General features: G+C 43.3%; 1 protein-coding gene across 1 annotated transcript in view; it reads right to left on the reverse strand.

Moving 5' to 3' along the window:
• The window catches only part of frmd3 (FERM domain containing 3), a 91,302-nt gene that overhangs the window by 11,022 nt on the left and 59,480 nt on the right, over positions 1-20,800 (reverse strand). The window contains exons 6-13 of the mRNA XM_038996919.1: positions 19,609-19,732; positions 16,067-16,154; positions 13,255-13,343; positions 13,076-13,139; positions 5,028-5,116; positions 3,914-3,988; positions 2,051-2,119; positions 1,819-1,943 (exon numbers count right to left, since the gene is read on the reverse strand). Coding sequence (XP_038852847.1) covers positions 1,819-1,943; positions 2,051-2,119; positions 3,914-3,988; positions 5,028-5,116; positions 13,076-13,139; positions 13,255-13,343; positions 16,067-16,154; positions 19,609-19,732 — 723 coding nt within the window. The remainder of the gene's footprint in view (positions 1-1,818; positions 1,944-2,050; positions 2,120-3,913; positions 3,989-5,027; positions 5,117-13,075; positions 13,140-13,254; positions 13,344-16,066; positions 16,155-19,608; positions 19,733-20,800) is intronic.

The following is a 20,800-nucleotide window of genomic DNA, read 5'->3' on the forward strand; positions in this document are numbered from 1 at the left end:
AACGACCACTATACATACCACCGGCCTGTCAGTCCTAGTCTGGAACAACTAACGACCACTATACATACCACCGGCCTGTCAGTCCTAGTCTGGAACAACTAACGACCACTATACATACCACCTGCCTGTCAGTCCTCGTCTGGAACAACTAACGACCACTATACATACTACCGGCCTGTCAGTCCTAGTCTGGAACAACTAACGACCACTATACATACTACCGGCCTGTCAGTCCTAGTCTGGAACAACTAACGACCACTATACATACCACCGGCCTGTCAGTCCTAGTCTGGAACAACTAACGACCACTATACATACTACCGGCCTGTCAGTCCTAGTCTGGAACAACTAACGACCACTATACATACCACCGGCCTGTCAGTCCTAGTCTGGAACAACTAACGACCACTATACATACTACCGGCCTGTCAGTCCTAGTCTGGAACAACTAACGACCACTATACATACCACCGGCCTGTCAGTCCTAGTCTGGAACAACTAACGACCACTATACATACCACCGGCCTGTCAGTCCTAGTCTGGAACAACTAACGACCACTATACATACTACCGGCCTGTCAGTCCTAGTCTGGAACAACTAACGACCACTATACATACTACCGGCCTGTCAGTCCTAGTCTGGAACAACTAACGACCACTATACATACTACCGGCCTGTCAGTCCTAGTCTGGAACAACTAACGACCACTATACATACTACCGGCCTGTCAGTCTTAGTCTGGAACAACTAACGACCACTATACATACCACCGGCCTGTCAGTCCTAGTCTGGAACAACTAACGACCACTATACATACTACCGGCCGGTCAGTCCTAGTCTGGAACAACTAACGACCACTATACATACTACCGGCCTGTCAGTCCTAGTCTGGAACAACTAACGACCACTATACATACTACCGGCCTGTCAGTCCTAGTCTGGAACAACTAACGACCACTATACATACTACCTGCCTGTCAGTCCTAGTCTGGAACAACTAACGACCACTATACATACTACCGGCCTGTCAGTCCTAGTCTGGAACAACTAACGACCACTATACATACTACCGGCCTGTCAGTCCTAGTCTGGAACAACTAACGACCACTATACATACTACCAGCCTGTCAGTCCTAGTCTGGAGAAACTCCACCTTGTACCATTTACAGGACAAGAGGCACCAGCTTCTATGCCACACATAAACCAGCCTACCGGTTACAAGCCATCTATTGTACTGTATATCTGAGGATGAGACTAACATGAGGTTTAGTAAACAAAGAAATAGAGACTGCTGTATCACACACACGCACACACACACACACACACACACACACACACACACACACACACACACACACACACACACACACACACACACACACACACACACACACACACACACACACACACACACACACACACACACACACACACACACACACACACACAGCCCCCTTTGAGCCAAACAAATATGTGCTAATTAAGTTACTGTTAACGCTAACCCTCGCTTGGGTCCTGGGTCTGTTTCCGTGATGTCATGGTGCACTTCCGTGACTGGTCATTACCAGCATGGTGTCCTCAGGGAGGCTCATGGGAGGTGTATTTTTAGCTCTGTGATTGGAGTCTCCAGGGAAACGAGGCTTACCGTAGCATCAGCTTCTCAATTTACACTCCAACTCCGAGAGCTGGATACCTAACAGCTGTCATTGGAGACCAAGCAAACCCAAGGAAGCGGCCGGTATGTGTGTATGTGTGTATGCATGCATGCGTGTATGTATTATTTGCCTGAGTGTGTGTGTGTGACTGCGTGCTCTTACCATTGTCTGCCGAGGTCTCTTCATACTCATTGGTGGAGGGCAGTGCTGGGACAAGAGGCTCCATGTTTATGATCAGGTTTTTGTGGCTCAGTGAGTTGAAGCTTCTGCTCTGCCCAAAGTGTAACCTGAAACATGGTATAAACAACACTTGTTATCTGATTTACTAAACACACATTTTCCTGGTATGTGGTACTAACTACATGACAGTGAGGTTCAGTTCTCTCTCTCTCACCTATGCACCTCTGGTGGCTCTCTCTGGATCTTGGAGCTGGCTTCGATTACTTCTTTCGCAACTCTTCCACTAAAGAGAAAACCAAAATGTCATTTTGGAGAACCCAATAAGTGACTTTGTCTAGGTGTAGTTCTACAGTGTGACTTTGTCTAGGTGTAGTTCTACAGTGTGACTTTGTTTAGGTGTAGTTCTACAGTGTGACTTTGTCTAGGTGTAGTTCTACCAGGTGACTTTGTCTTGGTGTAGTTCTACAGTGTGACTTTGTCTAGGTGTAGGTCTACAGTATGACTTTGTCTAGGGGTAGTTCTACAGTGTGACTTTGTCTAGGTGTAGTTCTACAGTATGACTTTGTCTTGGTGTAGTTCTACAGTGTGACTTTGTCTTGGTGTAGTTCTACGGTGTGACTTTGTCTAGGTGTAGTTCTACAGTGTGACTTTGTCTAGGTGTAGTTCTACCAGGTGACTTTGTCTTGGTGTAGCTCTACAGAGTGACTTTGTCTAGGTGTAGTTCTACAGTGTGACTTTGTCTTGGTGTAGTTCTACAGTGTGACTTTGTCTAGGTGTAGTTATACGCTGTGACTTTGTCTAGGTGTAGTTCTACAGTGTGACTTTGTCTAGGTGTAGTTCATCAGTTTGACTTTGTCTAGGTGTAGTTCGTCAGTGTGACTTTGTCTAGGTGTAGTTCGTCAGTGTGACTTTGTCTTGGTGTAGTTCGTCAGTGTGACTTTGTCTTGGTGTAGTTCTACAGTGTGACTTTGTCTTGGTGTATCTCTACAGTGTGACTTTGTCTAGGGGTAGTTCTACAGTGTGACTTTGTTTAGGTGTAGTTCTACAGTGTGACTTTGTCTAGGGGTAGTTCGTCAGTGTGACTTTGTCTTGGTGTAGTTCGTCAGTGTGACTTTGTCTTGGTGTAGTTCTACAGTGTGACTTTGTCTAGGTGTAGTTCTACAGTGTGACTTTGTCTAGGGGTAGTTCTACAGTGTGACTTTGTCTAGGGGTAGTTCTACAGGTTGACTTTGTCTAGGGGTAGTTCTTCAGTGTGACTTTGTCTTGGTGTAGTTCTACAGGTTGACTTTGTCTAGGGGTAGTTCTACAGTGTGACTTTGTTTAGGTGTAGTTCTACAGTGTGACTTGGTCTAGGTGTAGTTATACGCTGTGACTTTGTTTAGGTGTAGTTCTACAGTGTGACTTGGTCTAGGTGTAGTTATACAGTGTGACTTTGTCTAGGTGTAGTTCTACAGGCTGACTTTATCTAGGTGTAGCTCTACAGTGTGACTTTGTCTAGGTGTAGGTCTACAGTGTGTACTGTATCATACAGGGTAAAGTTACACCAAAGCAGGAGATCAACCTTAGTCCAAACATTGTCCCCAAACCTGAGATCATATCAACATGTTATACAGTATGTTACCTAGACCTAGTCCATATCGGGGAAAAAACATGACTTTTACATTTAAATTTTAGTAGACGCTCTTTCAAATGCGACTTACAGGAGCAATTATGGTTAAGGGCCTTGCTCAAGGGCATATCAGCAGATTTGTCAACTAGTCGACTCGGGGATTCGAACCAGCAACATTTTGATTACTGGCCCAACGCTCCAACCGCTAGGCTACCTGTCGACTTGAACCAATTAATTCTCTATAACAAATAACCTAGTCCTTAAGCTAAATTAAGCTAAATAGTTTCTTAAGCTAAATTGCTTGAGCACTTATCCAGCTGCTGAAATTAAGAGATATGTAGCATGTAAGCCATGTTAGGTGCTTTGGGAAATGATCAAAACAAACAATACATAAGTCTCGGGGCATTTATCTGGACACAGCTTGGCTTAGTAAGGCTCAGTGACACAGTCAAGCATTCAATGTCGCACCTGTACCGAAACCTGCTTCCCTTGAAGAAAATATTACTGCTGGACACAGTCTTGATCTGGCTTGACTTTGCACATCTGTCAAAGAGACGTAGATAATTGTTTGTTGAGCAAGATGGCACATTGATTCATTAGTTACATTTGGCATTTAGGAACTCATAGGACTTGACAGGTATCCAAATGTGATGTTTGGTTCAGTCTAGTTAGTCCTGTCAAAAAGGACCTCATAGGACTTTACAGGTATCCAGTCTAGTTGGTCCTGTCAAAAAGGTTAATGTGTGCCAGGACAGCACTTCACAGTTCTCTCTTTGACTGCCATTTTCTAAATTCAATTCAGTCTCATTTGATTAACGAGCTCTGATCTGACATCCGAGCCTGCCTCTCTGCTGAGGAACAGGGAAACTCGAGACCCCAGGAGCCAGAAAAAAGCAATCAGGAGCCAGGCTCAGCTGCTGGCCCTGAGAGCCAGTGCTGTCTGTCTGTCCAACCCTCCACCCCTCCCATCCAACCCCATCCATCCATCCATCCATCCAGCCAGTCACACTCATAACTCTGGATTAAACTACTGACAACAGCAGTCTGCAGCCACAAATCAACCTGGCTAGAGCCTACGCGCACACACACATATACGCGCACACACAAAAACACACACAAACACACACAGCCATGTCTTACTATAATTGTGAGGAATTTTTGGGGACCAGCAATTGATTCCCATTCAAAATCCTATTTTCCCTAAGCGCTACCCTTTACCTTAACTTGAACCCTAACCTTAACCTTAACCATAACCCCTAACCTAACCTTAATTCTAACCCTTTTTACAAGTGAGGACCGGCAAAATGTCCTCACTTCTCTGAATTTGAGTTGGTTTGCTATTCTTGTGAGGACTTCTGATACTTAAAAGTATAGTAAAACTTGTACACACACACACACACACACACACACACACACACACACACACACACACACACACACACACACACACACACACACACACACACACACACACACACACACACACACACACACACACACACACACACACAAACACACACACAAGTTCCAACTTTGATAGAAAGGTGGATATGAGAGTGTTGCAGTGTTTTGTGGGACTCACTTGTAAAATGCTTGGTTCTCCACCCCACACTTCCACAAATGTTTACACGCTGCTGGGGTAGAGGTGTGGAACGTCAGCACCAGTTTCTTCTGCAGAGAGAGAGCGAGAGAGAGAGAAAAAGAGGGGGGGAGAGCGATAGAGAGAGAGGGGTGGAAAGAGAGACCGATAGAAAGAGAGAGAGAGAGAGAGAGAGAGAGAGAGAGTGATAGAGAGAGAGAGAGAGCGATAGGGAGAAAGAGAGAGAGAGAGAGAGAGAGAGAGAGAGAGAGAGAGAGAGAGAGAGAGAGAGAGAGAGAGAGAGAGAGAGAGCAGGAGAGAGAGAGAGAGAGAGAGAGAGAGAGAGAGAGAGAGAGAGAGAGAGAGAGAGAGAGAGAGAGAGAGAGAGAGAGAGAGAGAGAGAGAGAGAGAGAGAGAGAGAGAGAGAGAGAGAGGGGTGGAAAGAGAGTGATGGAAGGAGACGAACAAAGCAGAGAAAGACAGTGAATTAGGACAAGGCATCCAACAAAGTGCTGAACATGTTGAGAGTGAGCTGTGCAAAGTGCTGACCCAGACCCTACACCCAGCCTGTTAGGGAGATGGGGAAGTGGAGAGCAGAACACTTGTGCACTACCAGCACTAAGCAGCTCTTAAAAGGCCATGGGTGTGAGGGAGTTTATGGGCAGAGCTGGGGATAAGAGGGGGATCAATTCCAGTAAAAGTCCAGTTATCTGCTCTGTGTCTGGTAATATGAGACGGCAGATCAATGTCTGCAGCATTACAGAGCACAGAGCAGATCCAGAGCCTGACAGTAGAGATCAAATAAACAGACTTTCCCTGACCTGGACAGACTTAACCACTGTAACACTAATACTGACAGAGACTTAACCACTGTAACCATGGAACACTAATACTGACAGAGACTTAACCTCTGTAACACTAATACTGACAGAGACTTAACCTCTGTAACACTAATACTGACAGAGACTTAACCTCTGTAACACTAATACTGACAGAGACTTAACCACTGTAACACTAATACTGACAGAGACTTAACCACTGTAACAATGGAACACTAATACTGACAGACACTTATCCACTGTAACACTAATACTGACAGAGACTTAACCTCTGTAACCATGTAACACTAATACTGACAGAGACTTAACCACTGTAACACTAATACTGACAGAGACTTAACCTCTGTAACCATGTAACACTAATACTGACAGAGACTTAACCACTGTAACACTAATACTGACAGAGACTTAACCTCTGTAACAATGGAACACTAATACTGACAGAGACTTAACCACTGTAACACTAATACTGACAGAGACTTAACCTCTGTAACACTAATACTGACAGAGACTTAACCTCTGTAACCATGTAACACTAATACTGACAGAGACTTAACCAATGTAACACTAATACTGACAGAGACTTAACCACTGTAACACTAATACTGACAGAGACTTAACCACTGTAACACTAATACTGACAGAGACTTAACCTCTGTAACAATGGAACACTAACACTGACAGAGACTTAACCACTGTAACACTAATACTGACAGAGACTTAACCTCTGTAACACTAATGATGACAGAGACTTAACCACTGTAACACTAATGATGACAGAGACTTAACCACTGTAACAATGGAACACTAATACTGACAGAGACTTAACCACTGTAACCATGTAACACTAATACTGACAGAGACTTAACCACTGTAACACTAATGATGACAGAGACTTAACCACTGTAACACTAATACTGACAGAGACTTAACCACTGTAACACTAATACTGACAGAGACTTAACCACTGTAACCACTGTAACACTAATGATGACAGAGACTTAACCACTGTAACACTAATACTGACAGAGACTTAACCACTGTAACCACTGTAACACTAATGATGACAGAGACTTAACCACTGTAACACTAATACTGACAGAGACTTAACCAATGTAACACTAATACTGACAGAGACTTAACCACTGTAACACTAATACTGACAGAGACTTAACCTCTGTAACACTAATGATGACAGAGACTTAACCACTGTAACCACTGTAACACTAATACTGACAGAGACTTAACCACTGTAACCACTGTAACACTAATACTGACAGAGACTTAACCTCTGTAACACTAATGATGACAGAGACTTAACCACTGTAACACTAATACTGACAGAGACTTAACCACTGTAACACTAATACTGACAGAGACTTAACCACTGTAACCATGTAACACTAATACTGACAGAGACTTAACCACTGTAACACTAATACTGACAGAGACTTAACCACTGTAACACTGATACTGACAGAGACTTAACCTCTGTAACCATGTAACACTAATACTGACAGAGACTTAACCACTGTAACACTAATACTGACAGAGACTTAACCTCTGTAACCATGTAACACTAATACTGACAGAGACTTAACCACTGTAACACTAATACTGACAGAGACTTAACCTCTGTAACAATGGAACACTAATACTGACAGAGACTTAACCACTGTAACACTAATACTGACAGAGACTTAACCTCTGTAACACTAATACTGACAGAGACTTAACCTCTGTAACCATGTAACACTAATACTGACAGAGACTTAACCAATGTAACACTAATACTGACAGAGACTTAACCACTGTAACACTAATACTGACAGAGACTTAACCACTGTAACACTAATACTGACAGAGACTTAACCTCTGTAACAATGGAACACTAACACTGACAGAGACTTAACCACTGTAACACTAATACTGACAGAGACTTAACCTCTGTAACACTAATGATGACAGAGACTTAACCACTGTAACACTAATGATGACAGAGACTTAACCACTGTAACAATGGAACACTAATACTGACAGAGACTTAACCACTGTAACCATGTAACACTAATACTGACAGAGACTTAACCACTGTAACACTAATGATGACAGAGACTTAACCACTGTAACACTAATACTGACAGAGACTTAACCGCTGTAACACTAATACTGACAGAGACTTAACCACTGTAACCACTGTAACACTAATGATGACAGAGACTTAACCACTGTAACACTAATACTGACAGAGACTTAACCACTGTAACCACTGTAACACTAATGATGACAGAGACTTAACCACTGTAACACTAATACTGACAGAGACTTAACCAATGTAACACTAATACTGACAGAGACTTAACCACTGTAACACTAATACTGACAGAGACTTAACCTCTGTAACACTAATGATGACAGAGACTTAACCACTGTAACCACTGTAACACTAATACTGACAGAGACTTAACCACTGTAACCACTGTAACACTAATACTGACAGAGACTTAACCTCTGTAACACTAATGATGACAGAGACTTAACCACTGTAACACTAATACTGACAGAGACTTAACCACTGTAACACTAATACTGACAGAGACTTAACCACTGTAACCATGTAACACTAATACTGACAGAGACTTAACCACTGTAACACTAATACTGACAGAGACTTAACCACTGTAACACTGATACTGACAGAGACTTAACCACTGTAACACTAATACTGACAAAGACTTAACCTCTGTAACCATGTAACAATAATACTGACAGAGACTTAACCACTGTAACACTAATGATGACAGAGACTTAACCACTGTAACACTAATACTGACAGAAACTTAACCTCTGGAACACTAATACTGACAGAGACTTAACCTCTGTAACACTAATACTGACAGAGACTTAACCACTGTAACAATGTAACACTAATACTGACAGAGACTTAACCACTGTAACACTAATACTGACAGAGACTTAACCACTGTAACACTAATACTGACAGAGACTTAACCACTGTAACACTAATGATGACAGAGACTTAAACCATGTAACACTAATACTGACAGAGACTTAACCACTGTAACACTAATACTGACAGAGACTTAACCTCTGTAACACTAATGATGACAGAGACTTAAACCATGTAACACTAATACTGACAGAGACTTAACCACTGTAACACTAATACTGACAGAGACTTAACCTCTGTAACACTAATACTGACAGAGACTTAACCACTGTAACACTAACACTGACAGAGACTTAACCACTGTAACACTAATACTGACAGAGACTTAACCACTGTAACCATGTAACACTAATACTGACAGAGACTTAACCACTGTAACCATGTAACACTAATACTGACAGAGACTTAACCACTGTAACACTAATACTGACAGAGACTTAAACCATGTAACACTAATACTGACAGAGACTTAAACCATGTAACACTAATACTGACAGAGACTTAACCACTGTAACCATGTAACACTAATACTGACAGAGACTTAACCACTGTAACACTAATACTGACAGAGACTTAACCTCTGTAACCATGTAACACTAATACTGACAGAGACTTAACCACTGTAACACTAATACTGACAGAGACTTAACCTCTGTAACCATGTAACACTAATACTGACAGACACTTATCCACTGTAACCATGTAACACTAATACTGACAGAGACTTAACCACTGTAACACTAATACTGACAGAGACTTAACCACTGTAACACTAATACTGACAAAGACTTAACCTCTGTAACCATGTAACAGTAATACTGACAGAGACTTAACCACTGTAACACTAATACTGACAGAGACTTAACCACTGTAACACTAATACTGACAGAGACTTAACCACTGTAACCATGTAACACTAATACTGACAGAGACTTAACCTCTGTAACACTAATACTGACAGAGACTTAACCACTGTAACACTAATACTGACAGAGACTTAACCACTGTAACCATGTAACACTAATACTGACAGAGACTTAACCACTGTAACACTAATACTGACAGAGACTTAACCACTGTAACCATGTAACACTAATACTGACAGAGACTTAACCTCTGTAACAGTAATACTGACAGAGACTTAACCTCTGTAACACTAATGATGACAGAGACTTAACCACTGTAACCATGTAACACTAATACTGACAGAGACTTAACCACTGTAACACTAATACTGACAGAGACTTAACCACTGTAACAATGGAACACTAATACTGACAGAGACTTAACCACTGTAACAATGTAACACTAATACTGACAGAGACTTAACCACTGTAACAATGGAACACTAATACTGTCCTATAAGACTGAACAACTTACCCTAAAAATAAGATTTGGTGATGAATTCCCCCATTCCCATGCTGTTACACTTTGGTTATATTCCAAATGGCATCCAATTCTCTATATAGTGCACTACAACCAGAGGGGCCCAGGTCTAAAGGGAATAGGGTGCCATTTGGTATGAAGCCTGTGTCACAGTCTAAAATGTATTAACCAGCTGTTGCACTGATACTGTAAACGAGTGTAAGGAGGATTTATACATCTGGAGGTTCAGGGTGGTCAGCCACTGCTTCAGCCCTCAGAGTCCCAGCACACAGTGAAGTGGTTATTATACGCAACGCACATGAGCAGCAGTGACCATGTGTGTGTGTGCTACACGTGTGTTCAGCTAGCAGGACTGTGTGCGTGTTAAACACACGTTCAGGGGAGTTTCCGTGGGATCACAACAAGTGTTAAACATGTTCAATGGTACATGGTCTTCATGGGAAGTTGGCAGAGATGAGGGCAGAGCGAGATCATGCAGTGGCACAGGGTATAAACTGTTCCAGGAAGAGCGAGACTGCGGATCGATGCATGATTAAATCATAATAAGATACACCTTACTGCACTAGGCACTCACACTCACACACACACACACACACACACACCAAGGGAAACAAACAGTTCAGCAAACCGCCAAACTGTTTCAGTAATTAAGGACATTAAACATTTATTACATAATAGGACATAATAAGATTTGACGGATGTATTTCTTTTCTGAAGTAAAGCGAACCGTCACAGGGTGCTCCATGCTATTGGTTGATGATGGTCAAACCAAACGGTCCGGCAGCACCGAGACCAAAGAGCAGTCCAACAACAAGCCAAGCAGTCAAATCAAATGAACCCAACCCACACAACAACCCGGGGGAGCGAAGAACAGAGAGGTTCTTCGTGGTGTGGAGAATGTGAGAAGGTTTGGAAGGGGTCGGCATTGGGGTGTTGGGGGGGATGCAATGGTGTGTGTGAGTGTATTTACTCACCAACGATGGATATGTACACACAGAGAGAAGAGACAGAAACACAAAGATAAAACTACATCTTCAGCCAGACAGACCAACAGACTACAAGCGAAATGAGCTGCCATAAAGCTGTCTGAAATGAGCTGCTGTAAAGCTGTCTGAAATGAGCTGCCGTAAAGCTGTCTGAAATGAGCTGCCGTAAAGCTGTCTGAAATGAGCTGCCGTAAAGCTGTCTGAAATGAGCTGCCGTAAAGCAGTCTGAAATGAGCTGCCATAAAGCTGTCTGAAATGAGCTGCCATAAAGCTGTCTGAAATGACATGTCCAGCTGTTGATTTAGATCTTTGTTTCAACCCACACACCTGGTTTATGTCACTCATTGCTCAGAGAGTGCACACACCTGGTTTATGTCACTCATTGCTCAGAGAGTGCACACACCTGGTTTATGTCACTCATTGCTCAGAGAGTGCACATACCTGGTTTATGTCACTCATTGCTCAGAGTGCACACACCTGGTTTATGTCACTCATTGCTCAGAGTGCACACACCTGGTTTATGTCACTTATTGCTCAGAGTGCACACACCTGGTTTATGTCACTCATTGCTCAGAGAGTGCACACACCTGGTTTATGTCACTCATTGCTCAGACAGTGCACACACCTGGTTTATGTCACTCATTGCTCAGAGTGCACACACCTGGTTTATGTCACTTATTGCTCAGAGAGTGCACACACCTGGTTTATGTCACTCATTGCTCAGAGAGTGCACACACCTGGTTTATGTCACTCATTGCTCAGAGTGCACACACCTGGTTTATGTCACTCATTGCTCAGAGAGTGCACATACCTGGTTTATGTCACTCATTGCTCAGACAGTGCACACACCTGGTTTATGTCACTCCTTGCTCAGAGTGCACACACCTGGTTTATGTCACTCCTTGCTCAGAAAGTGCACATACCTGGTTTATGTCACTCATTGCTCAGACAGTGCACACACCTGGTTTATGTCACTCCTTGCTCAGAGTGCACACACCTGGTTTATTTCACTCATTGCTCAGAAAGTGCAAAATCTGTTTTCCCCAAAAACAGCAGACATTCAGGCCCCAGAGGACCAAATTGAATGTTTTAGTGAGAGTACAATGCACCTGTGTGTGTGTGCATGTGTGTGTGTGCATGTGTGTGTGTGCATGCGTGTTTGTGTGTATTATTAAGCAGCAGGCTAATCCGTGAGACTGGACTGAACATTAACTACAGCTGAGCATCAATGTATCTGTCTAGATCTCAGGCATTGAGGCAGGACAGGCAGCCAATGGCAGAGTGGAACTACAGCCCAGACAGAGATAATCGCCAATAGAATGATAGAAGAAAGATATCTTTAAGAGAGTATATAGAGAGTGAGGCCAGTTCTGAAAACATTACACCAATTGAATGGCTCACAAAGACTCTCTGTGGTACATGTCAGCTGGCTAAACACCACGTATTACTACAAACCACCTTCCCTGAGAACTGTTGATTTTTACTCAAACAAGCGCAATGTCATGTAGAATGTAGAATAACTTTGGGGCTCCGATTCGACTATAGTTCCATTCTTTTTTGATGACATCCTACTAGTTAATTTTAGGCATGGGAGATGTCGGGGCAGGGGTGTGGGGTTAGACATTGTACACCCACCATGTTACAGTGCATCCTGCCCGTGAGAGAGATCTGAAAGTGCAACAAATTACTCTCACTCTCAAGTCTCACATTAGAAATACAGAGACATTCACACTCACACAGTAGAACATAGAGACACAGGAAGTGACTAATATTATACTACAGAGTTATGTTGGGGAAAATCTCTGGTAGGAAATATATTTAGAAAATCTATTTTTGTGTTTGCAAACACAAAGAGATTTTGTGACGTACCTCTTTCTGAATTCCAATGACATAGAATGTTTTCCCCTCAAACTTCAGTTTGTTGACATCAGCCCTAGAATAGTAAACAATGGCAATTATGAGATTGAAAAATCAGACCATCACTGTTCTGGTAGTGAAGAGGTCATAGGTTAGAGGTTATTGGTGACTGGGGAGAGGTGAAGGGTTACCATTTGAGCAGGTGGATTCTCTTGTTTCCCTGGAACACCACAAACCCAGTGGCAGTAAATCCCAGGAAGGCTGTGGATCCTGTGAAGTCCTGCAGACACACACAGCAAAGCTCTGTGAAGGTAGGAGTTACCCATGTATACCAATGTTTATCACCGCAGAAGGCTGAAAATGACTCGTCTTACTCTTCCTGACTACACGTCATTCCAATGCAAGCCTCACTGTCGTACAGTCATGTATCGGCTTCCGAAAACAAATCCCTCATTCATGCATGAGTTTTCTGAACTGTTGGTTGCTCATGTCAAGAGCTTTGTGATTTATATCTCTAAATGAAAAGCGCTCTACAATTTGTATTATTATTATAATTAACCACAGATCAAGGATCAGATAAGCTCCCCCCCCAATCCTATCCTTATGAATTACGGGGATTAAATCATATCTGACTCTGGACCAGAGGTTGGTGGAATCGTCTACCTGCCCCTTACCAGATCACAGGCTGAGAGGCAGCAGAACTTGGCATTCTGGGATACAGGAAGACTGTCAGCAAGTGAAGCGTTGTCGCCATGGCAACGGCTACTCTACAAAAATTGTTCCCATAGACTTCTACAATCCAAATGTATGAAAACGTACAGATAATTCAAATCCATGGGAACATATGATAGATAATCCTCTTGATAACATATGAACCAAAGCATCTTTTCATACAGTAGATTCCTGCCAAGAGTATACTGCTGTAACTACTGTATCACCACATGCAACCTCCCTCTGCAGCACAGTAAACATGTAGTCTGCTCACATCAAACATTCAAGCCGAATTGATTTCAATTTCTCGGCCAATTGTTGTTGATTTCACACTCCATCCTTTTTCTTTCTGATTGGACGGTTTGTCTATCTGTTGAACTCAGTCTCCTTCTGCTTGGACAGTGTGTTTCTTAATGAGTGGAACATGACAGCTGTGATGGAAACTGTTCCTCTGGTTCCCTCTCGTCCTCTCTGGCTGCCGTAAATGGATGGTGATACACTGACTCAGGCTTAAGCCACAGCTGCAGTTCATTCCTGAATTAAAAGGTCTTTATGACACAAGCAGAACAGATAAGCGAATCCTCAAACAAAATACATTAAATATCTCCTTTAATCAGCTTAGAGTGCTTTGATACCCTGGCTGTCAGAGTTTCCCATTCACACAGTGAGTCACTATGGCTGCGTTTACACAGGCAGCACAATTCTGATATTTTTTCTACTCATTGGTCTTTTGACCAATCACATCAGATCTTTTCATATCAGATTTTTTTTGAGCTGATCTGATTGGTCAAAAGACCAATTTGTGAAAAAAAGATCAGAATTTGTCTGCCTGTGTAAACTCAGCCAGAGAGGATGAGAGGGAAGCAGAGGAACAGTCTCGATCACAGCCGTCATGTTACACTCATTAAGAAACACACTGTCCAATCAGAAGGAGACTGAGTTCAACAGATAGACAAAACATCCAATCAGAAAGAAAAAGGAAGGGGTGTGAAATCAACTACGATTGGCCGAGAAATTGAAATCAAATTGGTTTGAATGTTTGATGTGAGCGGACTAAATGTTAATGTGGACTGACAACTCAATACAAGCTGTTTAATCAATCCTGCACCTGCCCGCCCGTCCAACATCACTACTCTGGACGGTTCTGACTTAGAATATGTGGACAACTACAAATACCTAGGTGTCTGGTTAGACTGTAAACTCTCCTTCCAGACTCACAGCAAACATCTCCAATCCAAAGTTAAATCTAGAATTGGCTTCCTATTTCGCAACAAAGCATCCTTCACTCATGCTGCCAAACATACCCTCGTAAAACTGACCATCCTACCGATCCTCGACTTCGGCGATGTCATTTACAAAATAGCCTCCAATACCCTACTCAATAAATTGGATGCAGTCTATCACAGTGCCATCCGTTTTGTCACCAAAGCCCCATATACTACCCACCACTGCGAGCTGTACGCTCTCGTTGGCTGGCCCTCGCTTCATACTCGTCGCCAAACCCACGGGCTCCAGGTCATCTACAAGACCCTGCTAGGTAAAGTCCCCCCTTATCTCAGCTCGCTGGTCACCATAGCAGCAGCCACCTGTAGCACGCGCTCCAGCAGGTATATCTCTCTGGTCACCCCCAAAACCAATTCTTCCTTTGGCCGCCTCTCCTTCCAGTTCTCTGCTGCCAATGACTGGAATGAACTACAAAAATCTCTGAAACTGGAGACACTTATCTCCCTCACTAGCTTTAAGCACCAGCTGTCAGAGCAGCTCATAGATTACTGCACCTGTACATAGCCCATCTATAATTTAGCCCAAACAACTACCTCTCCCCCTACTCTATTTATTTATTTATTTATTTTGCTCCTTTGCACCCCATTATTTCTATCTTTACTTTGCACATTCTTCCACTGCAAATCTACCATTCCAGTGTTTTACTTGCTATATTGTATTTACTTCGCCACCATGGCCTTTTTTTTGCCTTTACCTCCCTTATCTCACCTCCTTTGCTCACATTGTATATACTTGTTTTTTTCTACTGTATTATTGACTGTATGTTTGTTTTACTCCATGTGTAACTCTGTGTTGTTGTATGTGTCGAACTGCTTTGCTTTATCTTGGCCAGGTCGCAATTGTAAATGAGAACTTGTTCTCAACTTGCCTATCTGGTTAAATAAAGGTTAAATAAAATAAAAAATATAAAAATTGTACAATCATTGATTATAAGTCACAGTTGCTACACTGGAATAAATGACATGGAAAATAAAGGTGAGCGTTTGAGGGAGAAGTGTTGTGAGGTACCTTGCAGGGGTGAGGGTCCACTCCGTATGTCTCCAGGTTGTGTGCCCTCTGGAGGAGATGAAGCTCGGCCAGAGCAGAACACTGCCCCCTGTGGGATAGGAGAACAGTTAGTAGCAAACCTACAGGCTGGTTTTACACCATGGGTGTAACAGACATGGGGCACAGTTATCACCCCAATAGAAACCGCTTTGTGTTTGAGGTGAGTGTTCCATAAACACAAATCATGTCTGTCAGTGCTAAAGTAATGTCTGAGAAATACAACTATAATGTAGAAGGATATTCTAATGCTAGCTTTACATTTATCTTGTTGTCGTTAGCTCAGTGTTAGCCCATCTCTAGATTACCAGAGATGTTGCTCAGCAGCTTGTATTTGGAGTAATGAGTCTTTGCTTACGTTCATTAGTTGAAGTGGTGCTTGGCAAAGCACCTAGGTGACGCATGCTGCTTCTCTGCTGTTGGCTCTAAATCAACCTGCCCGAGCCTCAGTTTATATTATAACGCCTGTAAACACAACCCTCTGGTCCCAGCCAGCCCTCTGGTCCCAGCCCACCCTCTGGTCCCAGCCAACCCTCTGGTCCCAGCCAGCCCTCTGGTCCCAGCCAGCCCTCTGGTCCCAGCCCGCCACATTACATCATCTGGGACAGGGACATGGGATCAGCAATGGCTTTATGTGTCTGTATGTGTGAGTGTGTGTGTCTGTATGTATCTGCATGTGTCTGTATGTGTATGTATGTGTCTGTATGTATCTGTATGTGTCTGTATGTGTTTGCATGTGTGTCTGTATGTGTCTCCATGTGTATGTGTGTGTCTGTATGTGTTTGTATGTGTCTGAATGTGTATGTATGTGTCTGTATGTATCTGCATGTGTTTGCATGTGTCTGTATGTGTCTCCATGTGTCTGTATGTTTCTGCTTGCATCTGTATGTGTCTGTATGTGTTTGCATGTGTGTCTGTATGTGTCTCCATGTGTATGTGTGTGTCTGTATGTGTTTGTATGTGTCTGTATGTGTGTCTGTATGTGTCTCCATTGGTCTGTATGTGTCTGTATGTGTCTGTATGTGTCTGTATGTGTTTGTATGTGTCTGTATGTGTTTGTATGTGTCTGTATGTGTCTGTATGTGTGTCTGTATGTGTCTCCATTGGTCTGTATGTGTCTGTATGTGTTTGCATGTGTGTCTGTATGTGTCTCCATGTGTATGTGTGTGTCTGTATGTGTTTGTATGTGTCTGTATGTGTCTGTATGTGTGTCTGTATGTGTCTCCATTGGTCTGTATGTGTCTGTATGTGTCTGTGTGTGTCTGTATGTGTTTGTATGTGTCTGTATGTGTTTGTATGTGTCTGTATGTGTTTGTATGTGTCTGTATGTGTCTGTATGTGTCTCCATTGGTCTGTATGTGTCTCCATGTGTCTACATGTGTATGTGTCTGTATGTGTCTGTATGTGTCTGTATGTATCTGCATGTGTGTCTGCATGTGTGTCTGTATGTGTGTCTGTATGGGTGTATGTGTGTGTCTGTATGTGTCTGTGTGTAGCTGCTTGCATCTGTATGTGTGGCTGCATGTGTCTGTGTGTGTGTCTGTATGGGTGGATGTGTGTGTCTCCATGTGTCTACATGTGTATGTGTCTGTATGTGTCTGTATGTATCTGCATGTGTGTCTGCATGTGTGTCTGTATGTGTGTGTTTGCGTGTGTCTGTGTGTGCCTGCATGTGTCTGCGTGTGTGTCTGCATGTGTGTCTGTGTGTGTGTCTGTATGGGTGTATGTGTGTGTCTGTATGTGTCTGTGTGTAGCTGCTTGCATCTGTATGTGTGTATGTATGTGTGTCTGTATGTGTGGCTGCATGTGTCTGTGTGTGTGTCTGTATGGGTGGATGTGTGTGTCTGCATGTGTCTGTATGTGTCTGTGTGTATGTATGTGTGTCTGTGTGTGTGTCTGTATGTGTGGCTGCATGTGTCTGTGTGTGTGTCTGTATGGGTGGATGTGTGTGTCTGCATGTGTCTGTATGTGTCTGTGTGTATGTATGTGTGTCTGTGTGTGTGTCTGTATGTGTGGCTGCATGTGTCTGTATGTGTGTCTGTATGTGTGTCTGTTTGTGGCTGTATGTGTGTCTGTATGTGTCTGTTTGTGTGTCTGTGTGTGTGTCTGTGTGTGTGTCTGTGTATGTCTGCATGTGTCTGTATGTGTGGCTGCATGTGTCTGTATGTGTGGCTGCATGTGTCTGTATGTGTGTCTGCATGTGTCTTTGTGTCTGTATGTGTCTGCGTCTGTGTGTGTCTGCGTGTGTCTGCATGTGTCTGTTTGTGTGTCTGTGTGTGTGTGTCTGTTTGTGTGTCTGTGTATGTCTGCATGTGTCTGTATGTATCTGTATGTCTGTCTGCATGTCTTTCTGCATGTGTGTCGGTCGTGTGTGTGTCTGTATGTGTCTGTGTGTGTGTCTGTGTGTGTGTCTGTGTGTGTGTGTGTGTGTGTGTCTGCGTGTGTGTCTGTGTGTCTGTGTGTGTGTGTCTGTGTGTGTGTCTGTGTGTGTGTGTGTGTCTGCGTGTGTGTCTGTATGTGTCTGTGTGTGTGTCTGTGTGTGTGTCTGTGTGTGTGTGTGTGTCTGCGTGTGTGTCTGTGTGTGTCTGCGTGTGTGTCTGCGTGTGTGTCTGTGTGTGTGTCTGCGTGTGTGTCTGCGTGTGTGTCTGTGTGTGTGTCTCTGTGTGTCTGCATGTGTGTCTGCGTGTGTGTCTGTGTGTGTGTCTCTGTGTGTCTGTGTGTGTCTGCGTGTGTGTCTGCGTGTGTGTCTGTGTGTGTGTCTGCGTGTGTGTCTGCGTGTGTGTCTGTGTGTGTGTCTCTGTGTGTCTGCATGTGTGTCTGCGTGTGTGTCTGTGTGTGTGTCTGTGTGTGTCTGCGTGTGTGTCTCTGTGTGTCTGCATGTGTGTCTGCGTGTGTGTCTGCGTGTGTGTCTGCGTGTGTGTCTGCGTGTGTGTCTGCGTGTGTGTCTGTGTGTGTGTCTGCGTGTGTGTCTGCGTGTGTGTCTGCGTGTGTGTCTGTGTGTGTGTCTGTGTGTGTGTCTGTGTGTGTCTGCGTGTGTGTGTGTGTGTGTGTCTGCATGTGTGTCTGCGTGTGTGTCTGCATGTGTGTCTGTGTGTGTCTGTGTGTGTGTCTGTGTGTGTGTGTCTGCATGTGTGTCTGTGTGTGTCTGCATGTGTGTCTGCGTGTGTGTCTGCATGTCAGAGATATGGTTAGATCAGCTGCTGGAGTCGATGACGTGTTTTACAGTTTCGCTTCAGTGGTGTTTGCACTATTTATGATGTGCTGGCAAAGAATTATAAAATGCAGGTGTAGCGAAAAATTCAGAAGGTTGTAAAACCATCTGGGACCCTATTTCCGTTTAATAGCAGCTGAGAAGAAGAAGAGAGGAAGTCAGTAAAATCTGAGTAAAATTCTGCTGATGTCATGATGCCAACTTTACAGTGGATGCTGTTGTATTCAGGTGTCAAGGTGTCTCAGTGTTGTAGTTGTTAGACACTGTAGTTGTTAGACTACAAATCCCACAATACCGTAGCTCGTTCTTGTGAATATCGATGATCTTCCTCTCCAGTTTAAGCGACTGCTTGGGGAACAGTTTGAAGTCTTGGATGTAGTCTGGCGGGTGTTCGTCTTGGTCATAGTCCCCTAGTTCAGCTGGGAAGGGTTATGACATGGTTAGCAGAGGGTTACAAAATGGTTAGCAGAGGGTTATGAAGCGGTTAGCAGTGGTTATGAAATGGTTAGCAGAGGGTTATGAAACGTTAGCAGAAGGTTATGAAATGTTAGCAGAGGGTTATGAAATGGTTAGCAGAGGGTTATGAAGCGGTTAGCAGTGGTTATGAAGCGGTTAGCAGTGGTTATGAAATGGTTAGCAGAGGGTTATGAAACGTTAGCAGAAGGTTATGAAATGGTTAGCAGAGGGTTATGAAACGGTTAGCAGTGGTTATGAAATGGTTAGCAGAGGGTTATGAAACGTTAGCAGAAGGTTATGAAATGGTTAGCAGAGGGTTATGAAGCGGTTAGCAGTGGTTATGAAATGGTTAGCAGAGGGTTATGAAACGTTAGCACAGGATTATGAAACGGTTAGCAGAGGGTTATAAAACAGTTAGCAGATGGTTATGAAATGGTTAGCAGAGGGTTATGAAATGGTTAGCAGAAGGTTATGAAACGGTTAGCAGAGGGTTATGAAACAGTTAGCAGTGCAATGTACCTGTAGCTTTATTACAGGCTTATCCTGCAGCTAACACACATCACTTTAATAACAGCCTAACAAAGTATGCATGGGGACTGGTTCTCATTAAACAGCAGTACTGATAACGATCAGCAGGAGGCCCTATTCTTTAACTTCATCAGTTAGTCGTGTCCCAAATGGCACCCTATTCCCTACATAGTGCACTACTTTTGACCCTGGTACCCCGGTGAAAAGTAGTGCACTAAATAGGGAACGGGGTGCCATTTGGGACGTATCCATAGTTACCTCAGCTCACTTCATCATATTCTCCTCTCTAGGGAGCCCAGCCAGTCAGAAGAGTAGGGGCTAAGATATACTGTATGTTGTAACAGACATGGGGATTAGTTAGTGAAATGACATAGTTCAATTCTTTTGGAGCCCACATCAAACACTACCAGCCTGAGCCTCTCACTGTGCTGGTAATTGGCACCGTGGAGTTGTTCAGGGATGGTTGGATGTGTGTCAGCTTAAGTGTTGAGGTCTATTACTCT

This window comes from Salvelinus namaycush, chromosome 1 (genome assembly GCF_016432855.1).
Source record: "Salvelinus namaycush isolate Seneca chromosome 1, SaNama_1.0, whole genome shotgun sequence".
Lineage (NCBI taxonomy): Eukaryota > Metazoa > Chordata > Actinopteri > Salmoniformes > Salmonidae > Salvelinus > Salvelinus namaycush.